This window comes from Mus caroli, unplaced genomic scaffold, assembly GCF_978045245.1.
Source record: "Mus caroli unplaced genomic scaffold, Mus_caroli_1 scaffold_20, whole genome shotgun sequence".
Lineage (NCBI taxonomy): Eukaryota > Metazoa > Chordata > Mammalia > Rodentia > Muridae > Mus > Mus caroli.
The window spans coordinates 700431-719357 of record NW_028227275.1 but is presented as its reverse complement, the minus strand read 5'-3'; the positions used below and the strand labels follow the sequence as shown (position 1 = coordinate 719357).

Here is an 18927-nt window from a genome sequence, read left to right as displayed (position 1 = left end):
CCTGTCACTGTTCAGCTCAGCTCATTTCCCACCCTAGTTCCTAATCTGATGCTTCTTTATCAGAGGCTAGGTAACAAAATATCAAAGAGAACTAGAATTGCACATCACTAAGCATCAACAGAGCTAAGGAGGATCTCCCTGAAAAAAAAAAAAAAAAAAAAAAGAGGAAAAAAAAAAAAAAACCATGTATTTTTATAGCAGATACTCCAATAGTTTTTTTTACTGGCTTCAGATGATTTTTATTCTATATGACAAAGACAGGCAAGCAAGCAGAGGCAGAAATTAATAGAGTATCTTGATTTGAAAACCACTTCTGAATCAAACCTCCAATACAGCAGTATGGAGAATATATATATATATATATATATATATATATATATATATATATATCCAACTTCATTTTACATACTTTATACATCACATTCATGCTGTCAGCAATCAAATCCCATTCGAACTCAGGAAAATTAAATGGTGACTTACCTGTAAATCTGTTCATAGGATATAGGTATATAGTCACCAGGACTCTGGGTTAAAAGTTGATCTATGGCACCATCTAATTTTGGCCAGTATGTGCTCTTATAATCTTCAATTGTTATAACATTCATTACTATAAGTAAAAGTAAAATAAGCATTACTATGTGCCACCCACATGGAAATACAAATCATAGCAAGTGTATACTAATTCAAAATCTTTCCTTCCATTATTTACCCAACCCATTTCAACTTGTAAAATGAGAGAGAAATGTAGCCCGGCAGCGGTGGCACACGTTTTTGATCCCAGCACCTGGAAATCAGGCAGTGAGTTTGAAGCCAGCCTGGCTTACAGAGAAAGTTCCAGGGCTACTTGAAGAAACTCTGTCTTGAAAAATGAGAGAGACAGAGAAAGACATGGGGGGGGGGGGAGACAGGGAGGGAGGGAGGGAGGGAGGGAGGGAGGGAAGGAGGGAGGGAGGGAGGGGAGAGAGAATGTGAATGAATGATAGAATGAGAATGAATGAGAATTAGGAGGCAGAGGCAGCCTCTCTGGTTCTAGGACATTCTGATCTACACAATGAGCTCTGAGAAAGTTTAGTGACACTGTCTCATAAAAGGAGGGGGAAAGGGAAGAGAGAAAGAGAGATGAGAGAGAAAGAATGAGCTGAAGCAAGAACAAGAGCATAAAGCACAAAGAATCTGGTCAGTAGAATTAAGCAGCCATTGGTTGCTTTCCCAGGTTGCTGTAAGTTTCTACTGTCAGTAAAGCACTCTGAAATATACCCTGACCTTCGGGACATTATTATCACAATTATGTGCCATAATGAGTCATTAATGAACCACAGAAAGATTACAGGAACTGTGGCCTTCCATAATTAATCTTTATAGACATCCCTGGGAAAAAATCTATCTAATGACTGAACTACAAGGCCTGATATTTAAATAATGCTGTAGTCCCAAAAGAGGCTTCCACAAAATATGCTGAGATTTAACGTATCACCAGTCCCACTCAGACATACTAACTTGGGCTCTAAGTACCTGGAACTTAACAAGTCCAAAGAAAAAGAAATGACCTAGAAACCTTGCACCAAAGGCTCACCTCATTCCAATGGACAGACTCAAACCCTTACCAAGAGTCCTTCCAAAGCCTCAGCAAGATGTTCCTAAGTCCAGTGTGATAGGTTCTTTACAACAAGATGCTAATATTAAAGGGATCGCTAAATACCTAGGGAGATAACTTCCAGATCAGGTATCTTATTGCTTATTTTACAAAAAAGCTGGGAAACAGGAAAGTTTAATGGTTTCCTTCAGAATATATGGCTGATTCCAGACAGAGAGACCAGGTCAAAAGAAACCTTAGTATTACACTAACATCTAACCTTAGCCATTAAGGGTCAAGATTTTTTTATATATATACAGGTACTATCATTATTCAGCTTTCTCTAAATCAATTCACTTTTAGGGCTATACAATGTATGTTAATGACTTTTATTGACTCATGAGACGTGGTAAATCTTTTTTTAATAAGACAAGGTCTCGTGTAGCTCTTAAAATCTCTGTATTGCCAAGAAAGACCTTCAACTCCTGCTCATCCTGCCTCTACCTCCCAAATGCTGTGTGCCAACATGTTCAGCTTCGGTATAGCGTAATCTTAAGTACATTTTGCTAGGGCTGGGGATGTAGTTCAGTAGAATACTTGCCTAGTAATATGAGAAGCCCTGGTTCCTGTTATCAATATCATGGTAGGGGAGGGGTGCTAATGAAAAAAACAGATCCAAAAGTCTCCTCTCAATATCTGTAAGAATTCCATGTATATAATATTAACATAGGCAAGACTTTAAGGATAAAAACATATCAGTAATTGCCAGGGAGTTGTCAGTAAGGAAAAGGCTTATCTATAAATGGTTAACAGGGAGATCTTTATTTAGGGCAATGAGATTTGTTGTATAAAATTGAAATAACAATACACTACTCGGTGTCAAAACCAACAGAACTGTAAGCTATACAGTGAATCATCAAAGTTGTAGGCTATAGAGGTAAAAATGAAATGGAAATGTGACAAGTCTACCTGACAAATGAATCAGAGCCGACAGTGAAAAAAAATAGGCATGGAAAGTTCTGACAACATAAAGCTGAGGAGAATATATATGTATATATATGTATATATATACATATATATATATATATACATATATATAAATTATAGAGCATTTGCCTAGCATGAAACCCTAGGTTTGACTCTTCCTAATGTTGGGCTGGGGCGGGGGGGGGGGGGTTTGCACAATTCTCCTAGAGACTTTTAATATTCTAAATCTCTATTTGGGAAACTTAAGCTCAGTGGCTGAGAACTCAAGTGTCTGTCACAGCCTGGCATATGGTGCACACCTAAAATCCTAGTGCTTGGAATACTGAGGACAGAAGATGGCTGAATTACACAGTAAGTGCAAGGCCAGCCTGGAATACATGATGAAAAAAGAATGAAAAGCAAGTGAACCAAAAGGTGTGAGTTCACAAAAAGACATTCCAACTAAAAATAAAACTTGTGTCTTCTCAAAACAACTGCCACAAAGGTGAGGCTCAAAATACATGTGGGAAACAACAAACTCAAAACAACCTGACTCTGCAAAGGTAGTTAAACCTACCACTACTGCAACAAAATGAAACTAAGTTTAAAATACATATAGCTGGAACCTGGAGCTTAGGAGATACTATACAGCTGCTAAAAGCTAGGAAACTGTCAGAGTCACAGCTGGCACTTTCATCAACCAAATACATTATTAAAATATCACAAGCTGGACAGTTGTGATGGCTCACACCTTTAATCTCAGGCAGAGGTAGGTGGACCTGAGTTTGGGGCCAGCCTGATCTACAAAGCAAGTTCCAGGACAAGTAGGGCTACAGACAAACCCTGCCTAGAAGTGGGGAGGATTTGACACAATCACCATAGAGCCCCAACTCCGAACTGCTAAGTAGTCATAAAGTCTGCAGGTGAACTACCTTAGACAAAATTAAGTACTTATTGGAGAAACAATGCAAGGTATACTATTTGCTGACTGGAATTCAATTTCACATAGGCTGTTGCAAATCAAGTTCGTCCTGCTACTTAACCCTCTTGTATTTACTTGTACTTTCATCAGACTGGTCTACCTAATGCAGACTGATGGTTCCACTCCCAACAGTGGCTCTCAAAGCCTACTGGCTAGAGGAGAAGGAGCATCATGCGGAAGGTAGCTAGTCATATGAACTGTTAGATTCTACCCTAGGCCTAATCAGAACACCAGAGTTGAAAGACACCCTAGAATCTGTTCAACATGCCCTTCCCATATGACCCTGAAGACTGCTCAAGTTTGAGAACCACTGCCCCATATCATAAACAGTTCAGTGTAGCCAGGGAAGGTCACACCTACTTTCTTCCCTGGATTGTTAGTAAATTGTCATCTTACACTGTGGACAATTAAATGTATAAATAAATATATCAAAGACAATATTAAAAGAGCAGCAAAGAAGTGCTTTCATACAAACTCACCAAAGTTCCACTTGGTACCCCTACTCCCCACCAAGAATGCCACCTTAAATAGTGCTGAATCTCAAATCAGTAATGGTGATTTTAAAATAAGCTAAGTTAAATTACATCTGAAATAAAGCTTTTTAAATTAACTGTAACTAATAACTAGGTGTCAGATGGGATGGAGAAAGTGAATGTTTTCTAATAGAAAATCATCACTTATCACCACATGCTCACCTTGGTATAACAAGCCAGTCTCTCACCATTGCTCAAAACATTACATCAGGCAGAACATTCTGCTCCCTCCATTAAAAGAGGTTGACTGAACTCTTTAAAGCACTAGACGGAAGAGCTGAGGCCAGTAATAATACTTTCAGAATGGGAAGAAGTCTTTGGGTATAAGGGGAGCAAATGGTCAAAACAAAAACAAGATAATATATCCTAATAAACGAAAGTATTTAAAAACTCTTGCTGAAAAGGAAAATAACTTAACTAGGGTGTAGCTTAGTTGATAGAGCACTTGCCTAGCAAGCACAAAACTCTGGGTTGACCCCAGCTCCACAGAAAGCATAAACTGAATGTGGAAGTGTATTCCTGCAACCTCAGGGCTCCAGAAGTAAAGGTATGAGGATCATCTCAAAACAAAAACAAGAACAAAAAACACAGAACAGTGAAACAGTTATTATTAGGAGAACAATTTAAAAACAAAAACTCCTCATTATAAATAGCCTGAGGAGAGAAAACCCAACTCTACCACCTATTTGGTAATGTTTTTGTTTGCCAATAGAAGAGAACAGCTATCTGAAACCTAGTGGAGTTACATAGATTCTTTCTACTTGGTCAAATTCTATGAAAAGGCTTTGGGTATTTGGGGGACTTAAGAGTTCAGGGATTTGGAGACACTATAGAGAACTTAAAATGTCTATCTATTGTAGATACTATGAAGTCACTCTTCCTATAGGTTCTGGAGTTACATTCACATCACCAGATAACACTGGTATCTTGTTTTTATTCCTCATTAACATGTTTATTAGGAGTTCTATGCTACTAACCTGCCCAAAAGATGTGCTGTAATCCAGGCAAGCCTATCTAACATACGTTTTTGCTTCAAATGAAGTGCATTTTTCCAGACACTGAAAGGTTGTAAAGCTTTAAGATAACTACATCATTACGTTCTACTACTTAGAACCCATTTCTTCACGAGGAATAGTAGAATGCCTTCAACAGAACACTCAATGCCGTGGCTATTGCCTAAGATGGAAATTTCTACAAGGGACTGCATGACAAATACTGCTCTACAATTCTACCATCACATTTGAACTTGAGACACAGCTATGAACAAAAACCCATCATGACAGTACCTTATGAAATGGTCAGGGCTATCATGACATCTATTATGGTACCAATTCCATCTAATCCAAATTCTCACCAAAGTGAAAGTATCTAAAAAAGGAAATCTGCTCTCAACTACACTAATTACAAGTATACCATCACTTTAAAATTCTTTATTGTCTCTTAACATTTCAACAGGTCTATAACTCTTTGGCACTGAATCCTAAAATTTCTGAGCTCTGAAGATGAAACAAAGCAGTGAAGATGGAATAAAGCAGGAGCCAAACATTCAAGACCAGAGGCCAGGAACTGTGGGTTACTTCCACACAGCTGGGAAGTAGAGCTGTAAACTAAACAGTAAAAAGTTAAAACAGAGTTCTGAAAGACCTAGACAGATGAGGGCTGGCAGGGGCATGTAAAGTCCAGAGCTGGTAGACTATGCAGAGGTGGAAACTGCTCACTATCAAACCTAACCCTATACTTCTGAGGGCTATCAACCAAGAGAAATACACTATACTCCCTAATCCACTTATTCACCCCTTCTTTTTCTCAGAATGAAAATCCTTTCCTTAGAAACTGAAAACCCCCAAAGAAAGACACTCATATACTAGTACTTGGCAGTTCATCAGCAAAACTGCAAGTCTGCATCTGATCAGTGCAAAATGAAGCACAGCACTATCAACTTGGCAAAGTGCCCTATAAACACAGACCTGCCAAACAGTCTCAACTTTAACTAAGAATAGATGGTGAGGGATGATCATCATGAAGAACAAAACAACAAAAAAAAAAATGACAAGCTAAAAGCAAAGGTAATTCAAAGGATAGAAATCGTTTTTAAAAATATCTGTAATTACTATTCTCAAAATTACATAAATAGAGCTGGCAAAAGGCTCAAAATGCTTACAATAAGCCTGAGGATCTGAGTTCAATCTTGGAACCAACGTGGTGGAAGGAGAAAACCAACTCCTGCAAACTGTCCTCTGACCTCCACATGTGCTCTGTGGTACACAGGAGCATGCTAACATGAACACAAATATACACAATAGCAGATGTAATTTTAAAAGATACAATTAAAAACTGTCATGACAAAAAATTCCAGATGTTTAAAAAATTAAAAATACAGCCAAATTCTGAGAGGGATGAAGAAATGAATCTAGCTAACCATCAGAAAAATGAATGGGAAATTCCACAGGTCTACCAATAATTCAAGAGAATGAGGAGAAAGGAGAAATGTAAGTTCCAGGATGGCCAGGGCTATAATGAGACTCTGCCTTAAAAAGAAAAAAGAGAGAGAGAGAGAGAGAGAAGGTTCAACAAAAATATGCCAAAGTTCCAGATCAAATAGAGTGTAATATGAGTACATTTTGGCCCTTCAGTGACTATCAGCAAATAGCTTTTATTAAACCAGAAACTAATTATTAAAATACCTTAATTGTGGTAAGTCAAGTGTGAGAAACTAAGTGACAACAACAAAATACCATGAACTGTGGGTAAACACCACAAGAGGTGCTGATTCCAGCAAGTAACTGGCTCCTGGGGAAACTCTAGAACAGGGAAAGCACAGCTCCAGATCTCTGATTCTGTCTTCCCATACAATTGCGTGTTTCCAGCACAAAACTGTATTTAAAAAAAAAAAAAGATTTTATTTATTTTATTTATGAGCACACTGTAGCTGGTTTTGGACACACCAGAAGAGAGTATCAGATCCCATTACAGATGGTTGTGAGCCACCATGTGGTTGCTGGGTATTGAACTGAGGACCTCTGGAAGAGCAGTCTGTGCTCTTAACCGCTGCCATGTCTCCAGCCCATAAAACTGTATTTTTAAAATATATTCTATATATTTATGTATGCCTGCATTTGTTTATGTATGACTCATTCATGCAGATGCCCACAGAGAACAAAAAAGGATGTCAGATCCTCTGGAACTATAGTCACAAGTGGTGGTGAGCCATCCAATGTAGGTGCTGAGAACTGAACTCAGGTCTTCTACAAGATCAGCAAGTGTTCTTAACCACTGAGCTAATCTCTACTGCCCCCAAAACTTGTATTATTTTTAATAACAGCAAAAATCTTTAGTGAAACTGCTGTTTTAGGATTTCTAATATTCTAAGACTGGAGAAATGAAGACGTTCAGAGTTCAAACCATCAATCTTTCATCCTCCCTTCTTCAACCCAAAATTCTGTAGACACCCTAAAACCTACCAAATCTGAAAGCCCCTTCTCCAAAGTTTTGTTCATTCAGGCTCTATTTCCTGCCTACAATCATTACCACCTCAAACTGGTCATTGTCTCTAATTCCTCCACTCACACTAAAACACAACAAGGGTGCTTATTCCCTTAACACTTAGTGGCGTGATTCCCATTCTTATCAACCATTTCTATCCATTGGGATGTGATTTGTGCCACTCCTTTCTTACACCCTCAGCTCCCCCCCAAAAACCCTGGTTCACAGGTTGCTCCCTCTGCAAGGACATTCAAATCCAACTACTCCCCATTTCTCCACTCTTCTAGCAAACATCTTGTAAGGATTCTCTCTCCCCTCTATGCTATCAGCTCTGTGATACACAACTCTTTAACATCTAGTCATAACACACCAGCATCTGTCTGTTCATCATCTCACACTGTGTCTCATTCCACATCATTATCAAAAGCTGAAGCACTACTTTGCCATACAATAAACACTCACCGAATAAAATACCATTCAAATGTCTAATTAGCACATCTGTAACTATGTATTAGTAGATCTACAGAGGCTAACAGCCAACTGTCAGCTACAACAGAGACACAAGACCAGTTTATGGTACTGAGACACACTGGAAAGGGACAAGGTCAATAAACGTCACAAAGTGTCTAACAACCAACAGTGCTGATTTACAAAAGAAGTAAACTCTGTTTTCTTCAGATTTGAAACTAAGCTCTATATACAAAACTGGATTTCTCTTTATCAATGACATTTCATGTGATATCAGTTTTTAAAAATAAAAAACAAAAAGGAGATGAAGAGCCTCAGTAATATTCTAAAGTTCAGCCAATGGATCATATTCATAGTGATGCTTGCCAAACACAGCTACTAAGCTATAAGATGCCAAACACCACCACAAGCTGAGCCCATCAACCACTTTGCAAACTGGAGGATAGACCCTGATAACCAAAAGATTTAGTAAAAAAAATCAGTTAATATTTTCAATAATTCAAAAGTTAACTAAAAACTAGAAAAACAGCAATTTTATTAGGTTAAATTTGAAATATTATGAATTGCCTGCTCACATGGGGGCAAGAAATATTAGTGCTGTGGGTTACTAAGTCTCCTCCAATCAATGATGCCAAGGTTACCTTCTAGCCTCTACACATACTCTCATATATGTAGCTCATTTGGATCAATGCATGTAAGACCTCTTAACTATTAGAGGTACTAGGCTGACATACTGAAGATAGATAAATAGATAAACAGACAGACAGACAAATAAATGGAATACTTAAGATTATGGAAACCAAGATATTTAATCCAATGCCTAAACACACCTATTAAGGAAAAAAAAAAAAAAACAATACCTGTGATATAGCAGAACTCTGAGCCCCAGAATGAAGCCAGCATGGCAAAAGCTGATCAATCTGAGAGCCCAAGCTGTCTCAAGACCTCTAGCTAGAATAAGACTTCACAGAAAGAAAGTTCCAAGTAATGAAAAAGAGGTTAGTAACATCCATAAAAACACCTAAGACTGAATACACGTGGAAATGGATCTTGAGGGTGCCAAACACCAAGGGAGTTAACTGCAGATAAGTCCTTAGAATAAGCGTACTAAAGGCTCTGTGCTCACACCACTGAGGATTTGTTCAATTAACAACACCTAGTCTGGATGTCAACCTGCACTACAGTCAATCCCCAGTAAATCTGTATCAATAGATTGGACACTAAAAATGAACAGATCAGGAAGCACGCACACAAAGCAATAAAACAAGTAGGGTGACCAGGCAGCTCAACAAATAAAGCCTGAAACCCTAAATTCAATCTATAGAATCCATATAAAGACAGGAGAGCAGTAACTCCACAGTCTTCATCCTCTGGGAAACACTCACACACACTCACACACACTCACACACACTCACACACACTCACACACACTCACGCACACTCACACACACTCACGCACACTCACACACACACACACTCACACACACTCACACACACTCACACACACACATGCACACTCACACACACTCACACTCACACACACTCACACACACACATGCACACTCACACACACTCACACACACACATGCACACTCACACACACACACACACACACACATGCACACTCACACACACTCTCACACACACATGCACACTCACACACACTCACACTCACACACGCACACTCACACACACTCACACTCACACACACTCACGCACACTCACACACACACATGCACAGAAGCACATGCACAGGCATGCACAGTTTTTAGAGAACTATTTTTGTTCAAAGAGCAAACAAATGAGCAGTGCTTCACTACTCATAAAGCAAAAGTACTCTGCCAAGTGGAAATGGGGGTGGGGTGGGGGAGATAATCTGACAAATTCTAAATTCAGGAAAATCAAGGAGGATAAACACAGAAAAACTGGCCCTTGGGGAATATCACAGTTAAATTTCTGATTGCTAAAAAGATAAAGCAGGGCCAGAGATGTGGCTCAGTTCATAGAGTGCTTCAAAATGCCCTGGGTTAGATAATTGGCAGGTATAAGCTAGGCACAATCCCAGATTTCCTGGAGTGAAGGCAGGAGAGTGAAAAATTCAAAGTCATCCTCAGTTACCAAGACTGCTAGAGCCAAAAGATCCTGTAAGAATAAATAAAATATATTATATGCATATGTGATATTCTCAAAGAATTAATAAAAATTGATTTTAAGTTAACAATAAAGGTCAAGAGACAATAGAAAGATGCTAATGGGAAAAGGGGGGGCTATACATATAGAATTTTATAGATAACTATACATACACAATTCAGTAAAACATATTCTTAGAAAATAAAGACTTCTATAGTCAAGCAAAAGCTAACTAAGTCAAGGACAATAGAACCAAAGCAATCCCTGCCGATTTGGAGGGAAATGTGCTGAGCTGTACTTGGAAGATCTAGAGAGACATTGCTAGCCTGCCTTCCTTTAAGAGCCTCAAGCGATCTTTACATCTGTCAGCCTGGATTCACAAACAAGAGCCTAGCATAACTCACCTCTGAGAGGCTCCACCCAGATGACAGAAACATGCAGAGACCCAGACTCAGCTCAGAAAGTCTGGTGGAACAGTTGGGGAAAGGATTGAGGAACCCAAAAGGGACATGACTCCACAAGAAGACCAACAGAGTCTAACTTGGACCCTTGGGGGCTCCTAGAGACTCCGTCAACAAACAAAGAGCAGTCAAGGGCTAGACCTAACTGCCACCTATCCTGCTTCCACATATGTAGATGTACAGCTTGGTCTTCATATGGGTCCCCTAAAAACTGGAGCAGGGGCTTACCCTGACTCTGCTGCCTACCTATGGACTGTGCTCCTCTAACTGGGCTGTCTTGTCTGGCCTCAGAGGGAGAGGATGTACCTAGTCCTCAGTGACTTGAGGTGCCAGGATGGGTTGGTTCCAAGGGATGAACATCCCCCTTCTCAGAGGTGAAGAGAAGGATAGGGGAGGAGGAGGGTTGGTGTGAGGGACAGACTGGGAGGCAAGGAGGCTGCAATGGGGATGTAAAGTGAATAAATAAATAAATAAATAAATAAAGGGGGGGGGGGTATTACCATGCTGGGTGGTGGCAGCAGAGGAGGGTCACCCAGCACTCAGGAGGCCGAGGCAGGTGAAGAGTTTGAGGCCAGTCTGATCTACTGAATGAGTTCCAGAAGTACCTGGGCTACAAATATAAACAGTGTCTCAGAAAAAAAAATTAGCTAAAATTTTTATGGAAGCCAAAATCTAAAGGAACAACAGCAACACAAAGGATAATATAAAAGATTTCTTTCCCAGCTGTCTTAGTCATTCTATTGATGTGAAGTGACACCAGGACCACAGCAACTCTAATAAAGGAAAGCATTTAACTGAGAGCTTGCTTACAGTGTCAGAGGCTTAGGGAGCATGGTGACAGGCATGATGCTAGAGTTGAGCTCTACATCCTAATCCACAGGCAGAGACAGAGACTGTGCCTGGTATGGGTTTTGGCCAATGACACTGTCCAACAAGGTCACACCACCTATCCTCAAATAGTGCCACTTCCTGACTATTAATCATTCAAATATAAGAATCTATAGAGGCCATTCTTACTCAAAAAAACACTAGGTTCTGACTCTCTAAAAAGTAATCTCATCTTATGATTCTAGAAAAGATAAGCACACACACACACACAAACATGGCAGATTAGGAGATGCCAGGAGGTAGGAGTGGGGACTGATTGTATAATGGGTATAAACATTTATTTGGAAGTGATAAAAACAGCATAGAACTAGAAAAAGCAGTGATTGTACCACACAATGTACTGAATGCCTCGCAACTATTCACTCTAAGATGGCCAATAAGTTGTGTAGTTTTCACTTGAAAAAATATTAAATGGCTACCATTAAACAACGGTCACCTAGGTCATGGGATACCTAAGTGTTTGACAGCTATCTACAGCAGTAGCACACAAATAGGATAAAAGAAAGGAAGATGAAGAACTACAGATTTTCAAACTCTATGTGAGAGAGTCTAGCAAAGGCCATACTTTATTTGAAATTTTCCACACTGCAACTCTTCCGGTGACCACTAAGAAGCAAAACGGAGGGTAAGAAGCCAAACTGAAGTCATATTTCATCAAAAGTGGGCTAAACATTTAAGATCCACACAGCATATGGGTATGGCCAAGGACTCCCTCCTTGGGACTGGAGTTTAAAGTCAGTTTAAGACCAGCCAGGGCCTCAAAAAAAAAAAAAAAGTATCAAAAGATAAAAAACTAAGAGAAAGAAAATAGATAATGGACTTCAACCTTACAGTAAATGTGAAAAGTCTTCAACTGGGCTTTTGAAAGAGGCTTGGGGCAGGGCATGGTGGCCATTCCTTTATCTTGAAGGCACAGGCAGGTGGAACTCTGAGTTCCAGGACAACCAGGGCTACAAAGAAAATCTCCATCTCAAAACCAGAAGGAAAGAAAAGAAAGGAAAAAGAGAGGGGGGAGAGAAATAGGGGAGAAGAAAGAAGAAAGGAAGGAGGACAGAATGATGGACTGCCATAAATCTTTAAAAGAGCAAGATTCAACCACATTTTGTGCACAACAAATGCAGTTTAGATTAAAAACAAAAGGACTAAAAAAGACATCACACAATGAACCTGGAAATCTAAAGACACTGGACACTACCAAGGACAGACAGACATTCCATCATAAAACACTCAGTCCAGGACACAACAATCCTGAACATGACACCCCACATAAAGGGGTTTGTGAACAGAATTGAAATCTATACATATATTGTCAGTTACTTTCTTACAAAACTATCAAAATGGCAAGGGTAGTTTTAAATTGAATATTGCTGACACAACTGGACATATATGAGGAAAAGAATGTACCTCTCACACCACACACACATAAGCTCATAATTCAGGCCACAGGTTAAAAGCTAAACTCACAACATTTCTAGGTGAAAATGTAGAGGAATTTTAATCCAGCAACACAGATAGTCTGCCAAGGGATCACATCCAAAGGCCTTCTAGTTCTATGTGATCTGGCTGGAATACAGACAGGCCTTTAATCCTGGGAGACAGAGGTCTGCTCTGAGTTCAAGGATAGCTTGGCATAGAGCAAGTTTCTTGTGTAAAAACAAACAAAAACAAAACCAAAAAAAAACAAAAACAAAAAACACCTTAGGTCTGGGAATGATAATACATGCCATCCAGCACTCAGGAAACAGGTAGGCATTCAGGTCTCTAGTTCTAGTCAGTCAATTTTGTTCAGTCAGTTCAGTTCAGTTCAGTTCAGGAGAGTTGAGTTTGTTCATGAGTCCATGCAGTTCAGAGCAAGTCAGCAGGGGCAGGTGAAGCCAAAGAATAAGGAGGAGCCAGAAGATTAAAATATCACTTTCAAGTCAAGCACAGCAATTCAGTGAAAAGCTGAGAAAAGCTAGATTGAATCAGTTAGCTAGAAGAGCTTGAGCCAGAACAGCTAGATGAACCACCTCAGAAAGAACTAAAAAGGGAGCACATAGGCCTCCGAGAAAGCAATTACATCAGGCCAGTAAAAAAGATACTTTTACAAGAAAAATTTTGACTTTGAGTTACACAAGTATTTCTCAGGATACAAAACAAACAAACAAACAGGCCATAGAAGAAAAAGACTGATAAAAATCAGTTAACATTGAAACTAAAAACATCTACTCTTCAGAAAAACACCAAGAAAAATACAAACCACATGGCGAGGACATTCCAAATGTATGCCCAAAGTTCACAAGGATGTCTTTAAACTCAGCAACACAAAGAACCCAAGAGCAAGCAGCAGATCTGAAGTCTCACAAGACAGACCAGAAATCACCTGACAGTGGCAGAGGCACGTGTAAATAAGACAGCTACAAGACCAGCCAGCACTGTGTCAAAAGTAATGGAGTCAACAACACAGAGTCTGTCAAACAAATCAAACAAGGTTGGTGGTACTTAAATTGACTTTCTAGATTCAAATGGAGAAAAGGGGCATTCCTATAATAATTTGATTCAAGAACATGGAAACAAGCCATTTAGCGAATTTCTCCTCAGTTACTTATTAAAATTACACTGTCCTTAAGTCTTGTGTATTTTGAGGTTATTTCACTTATAGACACTATAATTTGTTAAACTATTATACAGATATCTATTTTTGGTACCATTGCTACTAGTATACATTTTATCTTTTCTATGCTGGTCTTCAACCTAACAATCCATCTACATTGTGTTTTTCTTTTGGTTTCAGTGGTTCTTGATAAATGAAATTATTACCAAATTCTAAAGGGTTTGTTTCAGGGGTCTTGTTTGTTTTCTTGAGGCAGAGTCTACCTTGGCTGACCTGGAACTCAAAAGATCGTCGTGTGTGTGTGTGTGTGTGTGTGTGTGTGTGTGTGTGTGTGTTGGGGGGGCGGGAGGGATTAAAAATGTGAACCACCATGCAAGCAACAAGAACTTTTCTTAATATGTTAAGGAACATCCATGGGTAGTTACCATCTTATAGTGACTATATTGAAAATGTCTCCATTATTATTCCTATTAGCTAAAGGTAATGACTTTTAAATAGTTATCCTGCACTCTCTGAATTACTAAGTTATCCTTGTATCAAGTACCACAGTATCAACTAGGTACTGGATATTGGCATTTTAAAAAGTTATCAAGTCATGACTTTTTTTCCAATTTACTGAGATAAATCACAGCAATATATCGAAAAAAAAAAAAAAAAAAAACTTGGACAAACCGTGAATCACAATTCTTTTGACATAGTTAGATCTGATGAGCTAATAGTATACAGGATTTTCATTTCTATGCTAACAGGTGTTAACACAACTATAATCTTACCTAGTTTTAAATCAAGATTTCACTAAACCTATAAAATGGACTTGGGGTTTTAGTTTTACCTTGCTTCTGTGCCCTACATTCCAGAATTTATAAAAAGAAAGGGTTATGGAAATGAAATGGAGCTTGTATACAAGAATATCTGGACCAAGAGATTTGAAAGGGAAAGTCTTCATCATTACAAAGTACTACTACTAGTCTCAGCTTAGTCCATCCATGCTTAACTTCTGAGTTAATGGTTCCCTAACTATCATATATTTCATTTACCTTTTCAAATTTATTACCATATAACTTTTTAAAATCTAATATTCTATTTTTATATTTCATTTATTTGCAACTTTTCCCCTTGACCAATCTTTAACAGGTCTGAGCTTACTAGCCTTTTTGTTTTGTTTTGTGACAGGGTCTCACGTTATCACAGGCTGGCCTTTAACAGGATATGCAGCTAAGGAAGATGAAATTCTTGATCATCCTGCCTCTACCTCCAGAGTGCTGGGATTGCAGCTGTGAGCCACCAGGTCAGGTTTTATAAGTTGCTGGGATCAAATCAGGGGCTTCCTGCCTGCTAGACAAGCACTCTTTCAACCTGGCTGCATTCCTAACTCCCTTTATTAATCTTTTCAAGAAATAACCTTTAAGTTTGGCAAATCCTTTTGCTCTGAGCTTAGCTGATGACGACTTCTGCTTTTAATGTTCATTTCTTAACTCATCAAAGAAAGTCTACTCAAGCATTAATCCAAACTGTCTTCAGCATTTAAGGTAAATCACACTGCAACTATAAAGTCTAGTTTCACAACTTAACATATAAATTGCATTGTGTAAATGACTGTCGTGTGTATGTCTAACAGGGAATAATCATAAATAAAAGTTCCTTTCTACACCCACACCAAAGTGCCTGCCTAAAGCCGTATCTTGAAGGCAAATAAGTAATGTGTGCTAGTCCCATAAATACTTTTTTCTAAGGTTGTGACTACACATCTGCATCAGGAAAAAAAAAAATTCAACAGCTAGGTGGGCAATTACTGTTATAGCTTAATAAAACTTAACTAGAAATAAAATCTCCAGTTACATTAGGAGATGTCATTCTAAATTTGCAGTTAACAAGGACCTGGCCACCACGTTCCTTTTACACTACCACCACCACTCTGGGCTAAAAAGCACTACCACCTTATTCTTTACCTAGCTATGGAAGCACACTGCCTGATTGTGAACATTTTGGGGTCAGTTTTTATCTTCTGTCTGCAAGTGAATTTCAAGGTAGACCGCTAAAAAGTTCAACCTGCGGTAGGATCCTGGTTACGGTCACTTGCTGAACCGCTTCTCTGGAACGTGATTTTACACATCAACTTCAAAGACTTGTAGCAGTTCCCACTACATAGTAGAAGTAACTAAGAATTCCCTGACAGGATGCAAAAACTCACAGAGAACAAAGAGTTGATAGAGACCGACGTTCAGAAGCCCGATTTGCTTAAAGTACAGCGGCAAAGAATACAAGAACACATTTCTTTGCTCTCTGGCTGAAAAAAAGACTAAAGGCCTCTAACGAAATTCAAGACCGCCTTACTTTTCCCTCTCGCTCTGTAAGGTGAAACTTTAAAGGGGACGCCCTAGAGAAGAGCTTACTAATGTTGAGAGACGATCAGGAGTATTAAAGATCTTTTCTGAAGCATAAACTGAGGCTGCGCAGGTGTAACAAGCAACACGGGCTGGTTGGCCGGATACTGGCTGCAGTCACCGAATGAGGGTGGGAGGGTTAAGAGAAGGAAAGAGAACTAAGCCTGGAACAAAGGAAGTGAAGTTACACTCAGGGCGGGGGGATTCCACGAGGTGATGTGGAGAAGCCTGGCGGGGGGGTGGGGGGGAGGTCGTGGATGGGGGGGGGGGGTCGTGGAGGAGGGACAGACTTACGGAACTTGGAGGTGGAGGTGTTGATGTTGATAGTGGAGCTGGAGGTGGGGGCAGGGGCCGTCTTGGCCACCGCGGCGGCTGCGTCGCAGCTCTTCAACATCATGATCACCCCGTTTGGCTCCGGCAAGGGCGGAGGCCCCATCGGGAGCCCTTCCTTAGGACCCTTCCTCTCCATGGAGCCCGCGTGCACAGCCAGCAGCTGTCCCCCCGGGAGTTCTCGGCCTGGATCCGGGATGGACGACGAGGGCCGCGGCGGCGGCGGCGGGGGCAGCGGCGGGGCCGGCGGAGGCTGGCGGAAGCTGTCCGCGGCGGCCTCCCAGTTGTTGTGATTCTGGTCGTCCATCATTGCCTCGTAGGTGAGCATTTCCTCGTCCTCCATGCTCTCCTCCATCCCGCCGGGCCGCGGCTTCCCAGGCACCTGCCCGCCCACCTCAGCCCCCGGGCCTGGGAGCGCAGTAGCCGCCTCGAGTTCACATCGCCCGGAGCCCTCGCGGGTGCGGCGAAAAATCCAGTGGCGCACCGAGCGCTTTCGCCCTCTGTCAGGACGACTCCGCCAGAGGAACCGCTGACTGAGGTGGGCACTCCCGGGGTCTGGTTCTGAGAGGCAGCCGCAAAGGGGCGACGTCCCTCACGACATTTTACAGCAGTTTCTTCTGGTCTTTGGAAAGGGCTCTGGGGGAGCGGCCAGGAAGGCACGTGATGCGAGGGACGGCCGGGAGAAAGCTGGGCGAAAAGGGGGCGGGAGCTATGAGTCACCTCAAGGCGAATGCACCCAGCGGTGCGATTCCCTCTCCCTCCCCTCCCCACTCCCCCCGCCCCTTCAGTTTAGACCAGGTGTCCAGACCAGGATTCGCTGGCCCCGCCCCCGGCCGACATTACGTGATAAAGGACTTTGGTCTGCGCACGCGCGTTCTCTAACTTGTTGCCACAATTAGTCTGGGTGTGCCCGAGAGTGGACCAAAAACGGCGCACCAACGCTCTTATATTTAACAGCCCCCTTTCCCCCCCCCCTTTTTTTTTTTTTAGTCTTTTCGTCTTTTCTGTTTTCTTTTTGTACTCCAAACTGGCCTCCAACTAACTCCAAGCAGTCCTCTTTCCTCAGCCTCCTGAGTGTCCCTTCATGCCCCATGCTGGCTAACCTTTCCATAGTGAGGGTCCCCCACTGACACAGGCTCTTTGCCACCCAGATCTTGACCTCGCAGCCTGAGCCTTTGCTTGGGGAATGAAAGGACAGTGTGGCAGTAGGCCCTGGGTACAGACTCCACAAAGGGTAGACTGTCGGTGTGCGCCCTTTTTTTAGCCCTAGGTATCCCAAACTAAGGACAGAATATTGCTTCAGAAATTACACAATACACATTCCTTCTGAGAGTATGTGAAACATTTACAAAAGATAAAAATACTAAGTCTCTAAGCAAGTGTCTCTGCATGACTGAGGACTGACATAACCACATTCTCTGACCACTGTGCAGTTAGAAACTATTAGGGTTCTCTAAAGTCACAGAACTTATGGAAAGTCTCTATGTATTAAGAGAAATTATTGGGATGAATGACAGTCTGCAGTCCAGCTAACTTAGCAATGGCCAGCTGTGATGGGGAGCTCTAAGAATCTAAGTAGTTGCTCAATCCCACCAGGCTAAGTCAGCTCGTCTTCTGTATAAACTAGAATCCTGAAGAAATAGGTTCCAACAGATGTGTTGACAAGTAAGTGCAAGCAGGCAAAGAATGAATACTTTTTCCATTGTCCTTATATAGACCTCCAGCAGAAGGTGTGGCCCAGATTAAAGATGTGTACCACCATGCCTGGACCTAAACTTTTGTTTACTGGAACTTGCTCTGTCTCAGGCTGGGCTTGAACTCAGAGATCTGCTTGCCTCTGTCTCCTGGGATTAAATGTGTGTACCATCTTGTCTGGGCCTAAGCTTTTCCTGGGCACTGTGCCTCAAGTTCTGGATCAAAAGTGTGTGTCATCCCATGTCAAGTCCTGGGTGTCTTCCAGCTTCAAGATCAGGATTGCAGGTGTTCCCTCCACTTCTGGATTGTAGTTCATTCCAGGTGTAGTCAAATTGACAAACCAGAAATAGCCATCACAGAAACCATTAACTGAAGGATAGCTGGTAAGTCCCCACTGTGTTAATCTTTTATCAACTCATCAATCGGAAAGTGACTATGAAA

General features: G+C 41.0%; 1 protein-coding gene across 2 annotated transcripts in view; it reads right to left on the bottom strand.

Annotated features, from left to right (window-relative positions):
- Positions 1–17548, bottom strand: part of Cacul1 (CDK2 associated cullin domain 1) — a 61351-nt gene extending 43803 nt beyond the window's left edge. For both annotated transcript variants that reach the window (XM_085834088.1, XM_085834089.1), the window contains exons 1-2: positions 16756–17548; positions 481–607 (exon numbers count right to left, since the gene is read on the bottom strand). In XM_085834088.1, the coding sequence (XP_085690214.1) occupies positions 481–607; positions 16756–17146 (518 nt within the window). In that variant the 5' untranslated portion in view covers positions 17147–17548. The remainder of the gene's footprint in view (positions 1–480; positions 608–16755) is intronic.
- Positions 17549–18927: the final 1379 nt, after the last annotated feature.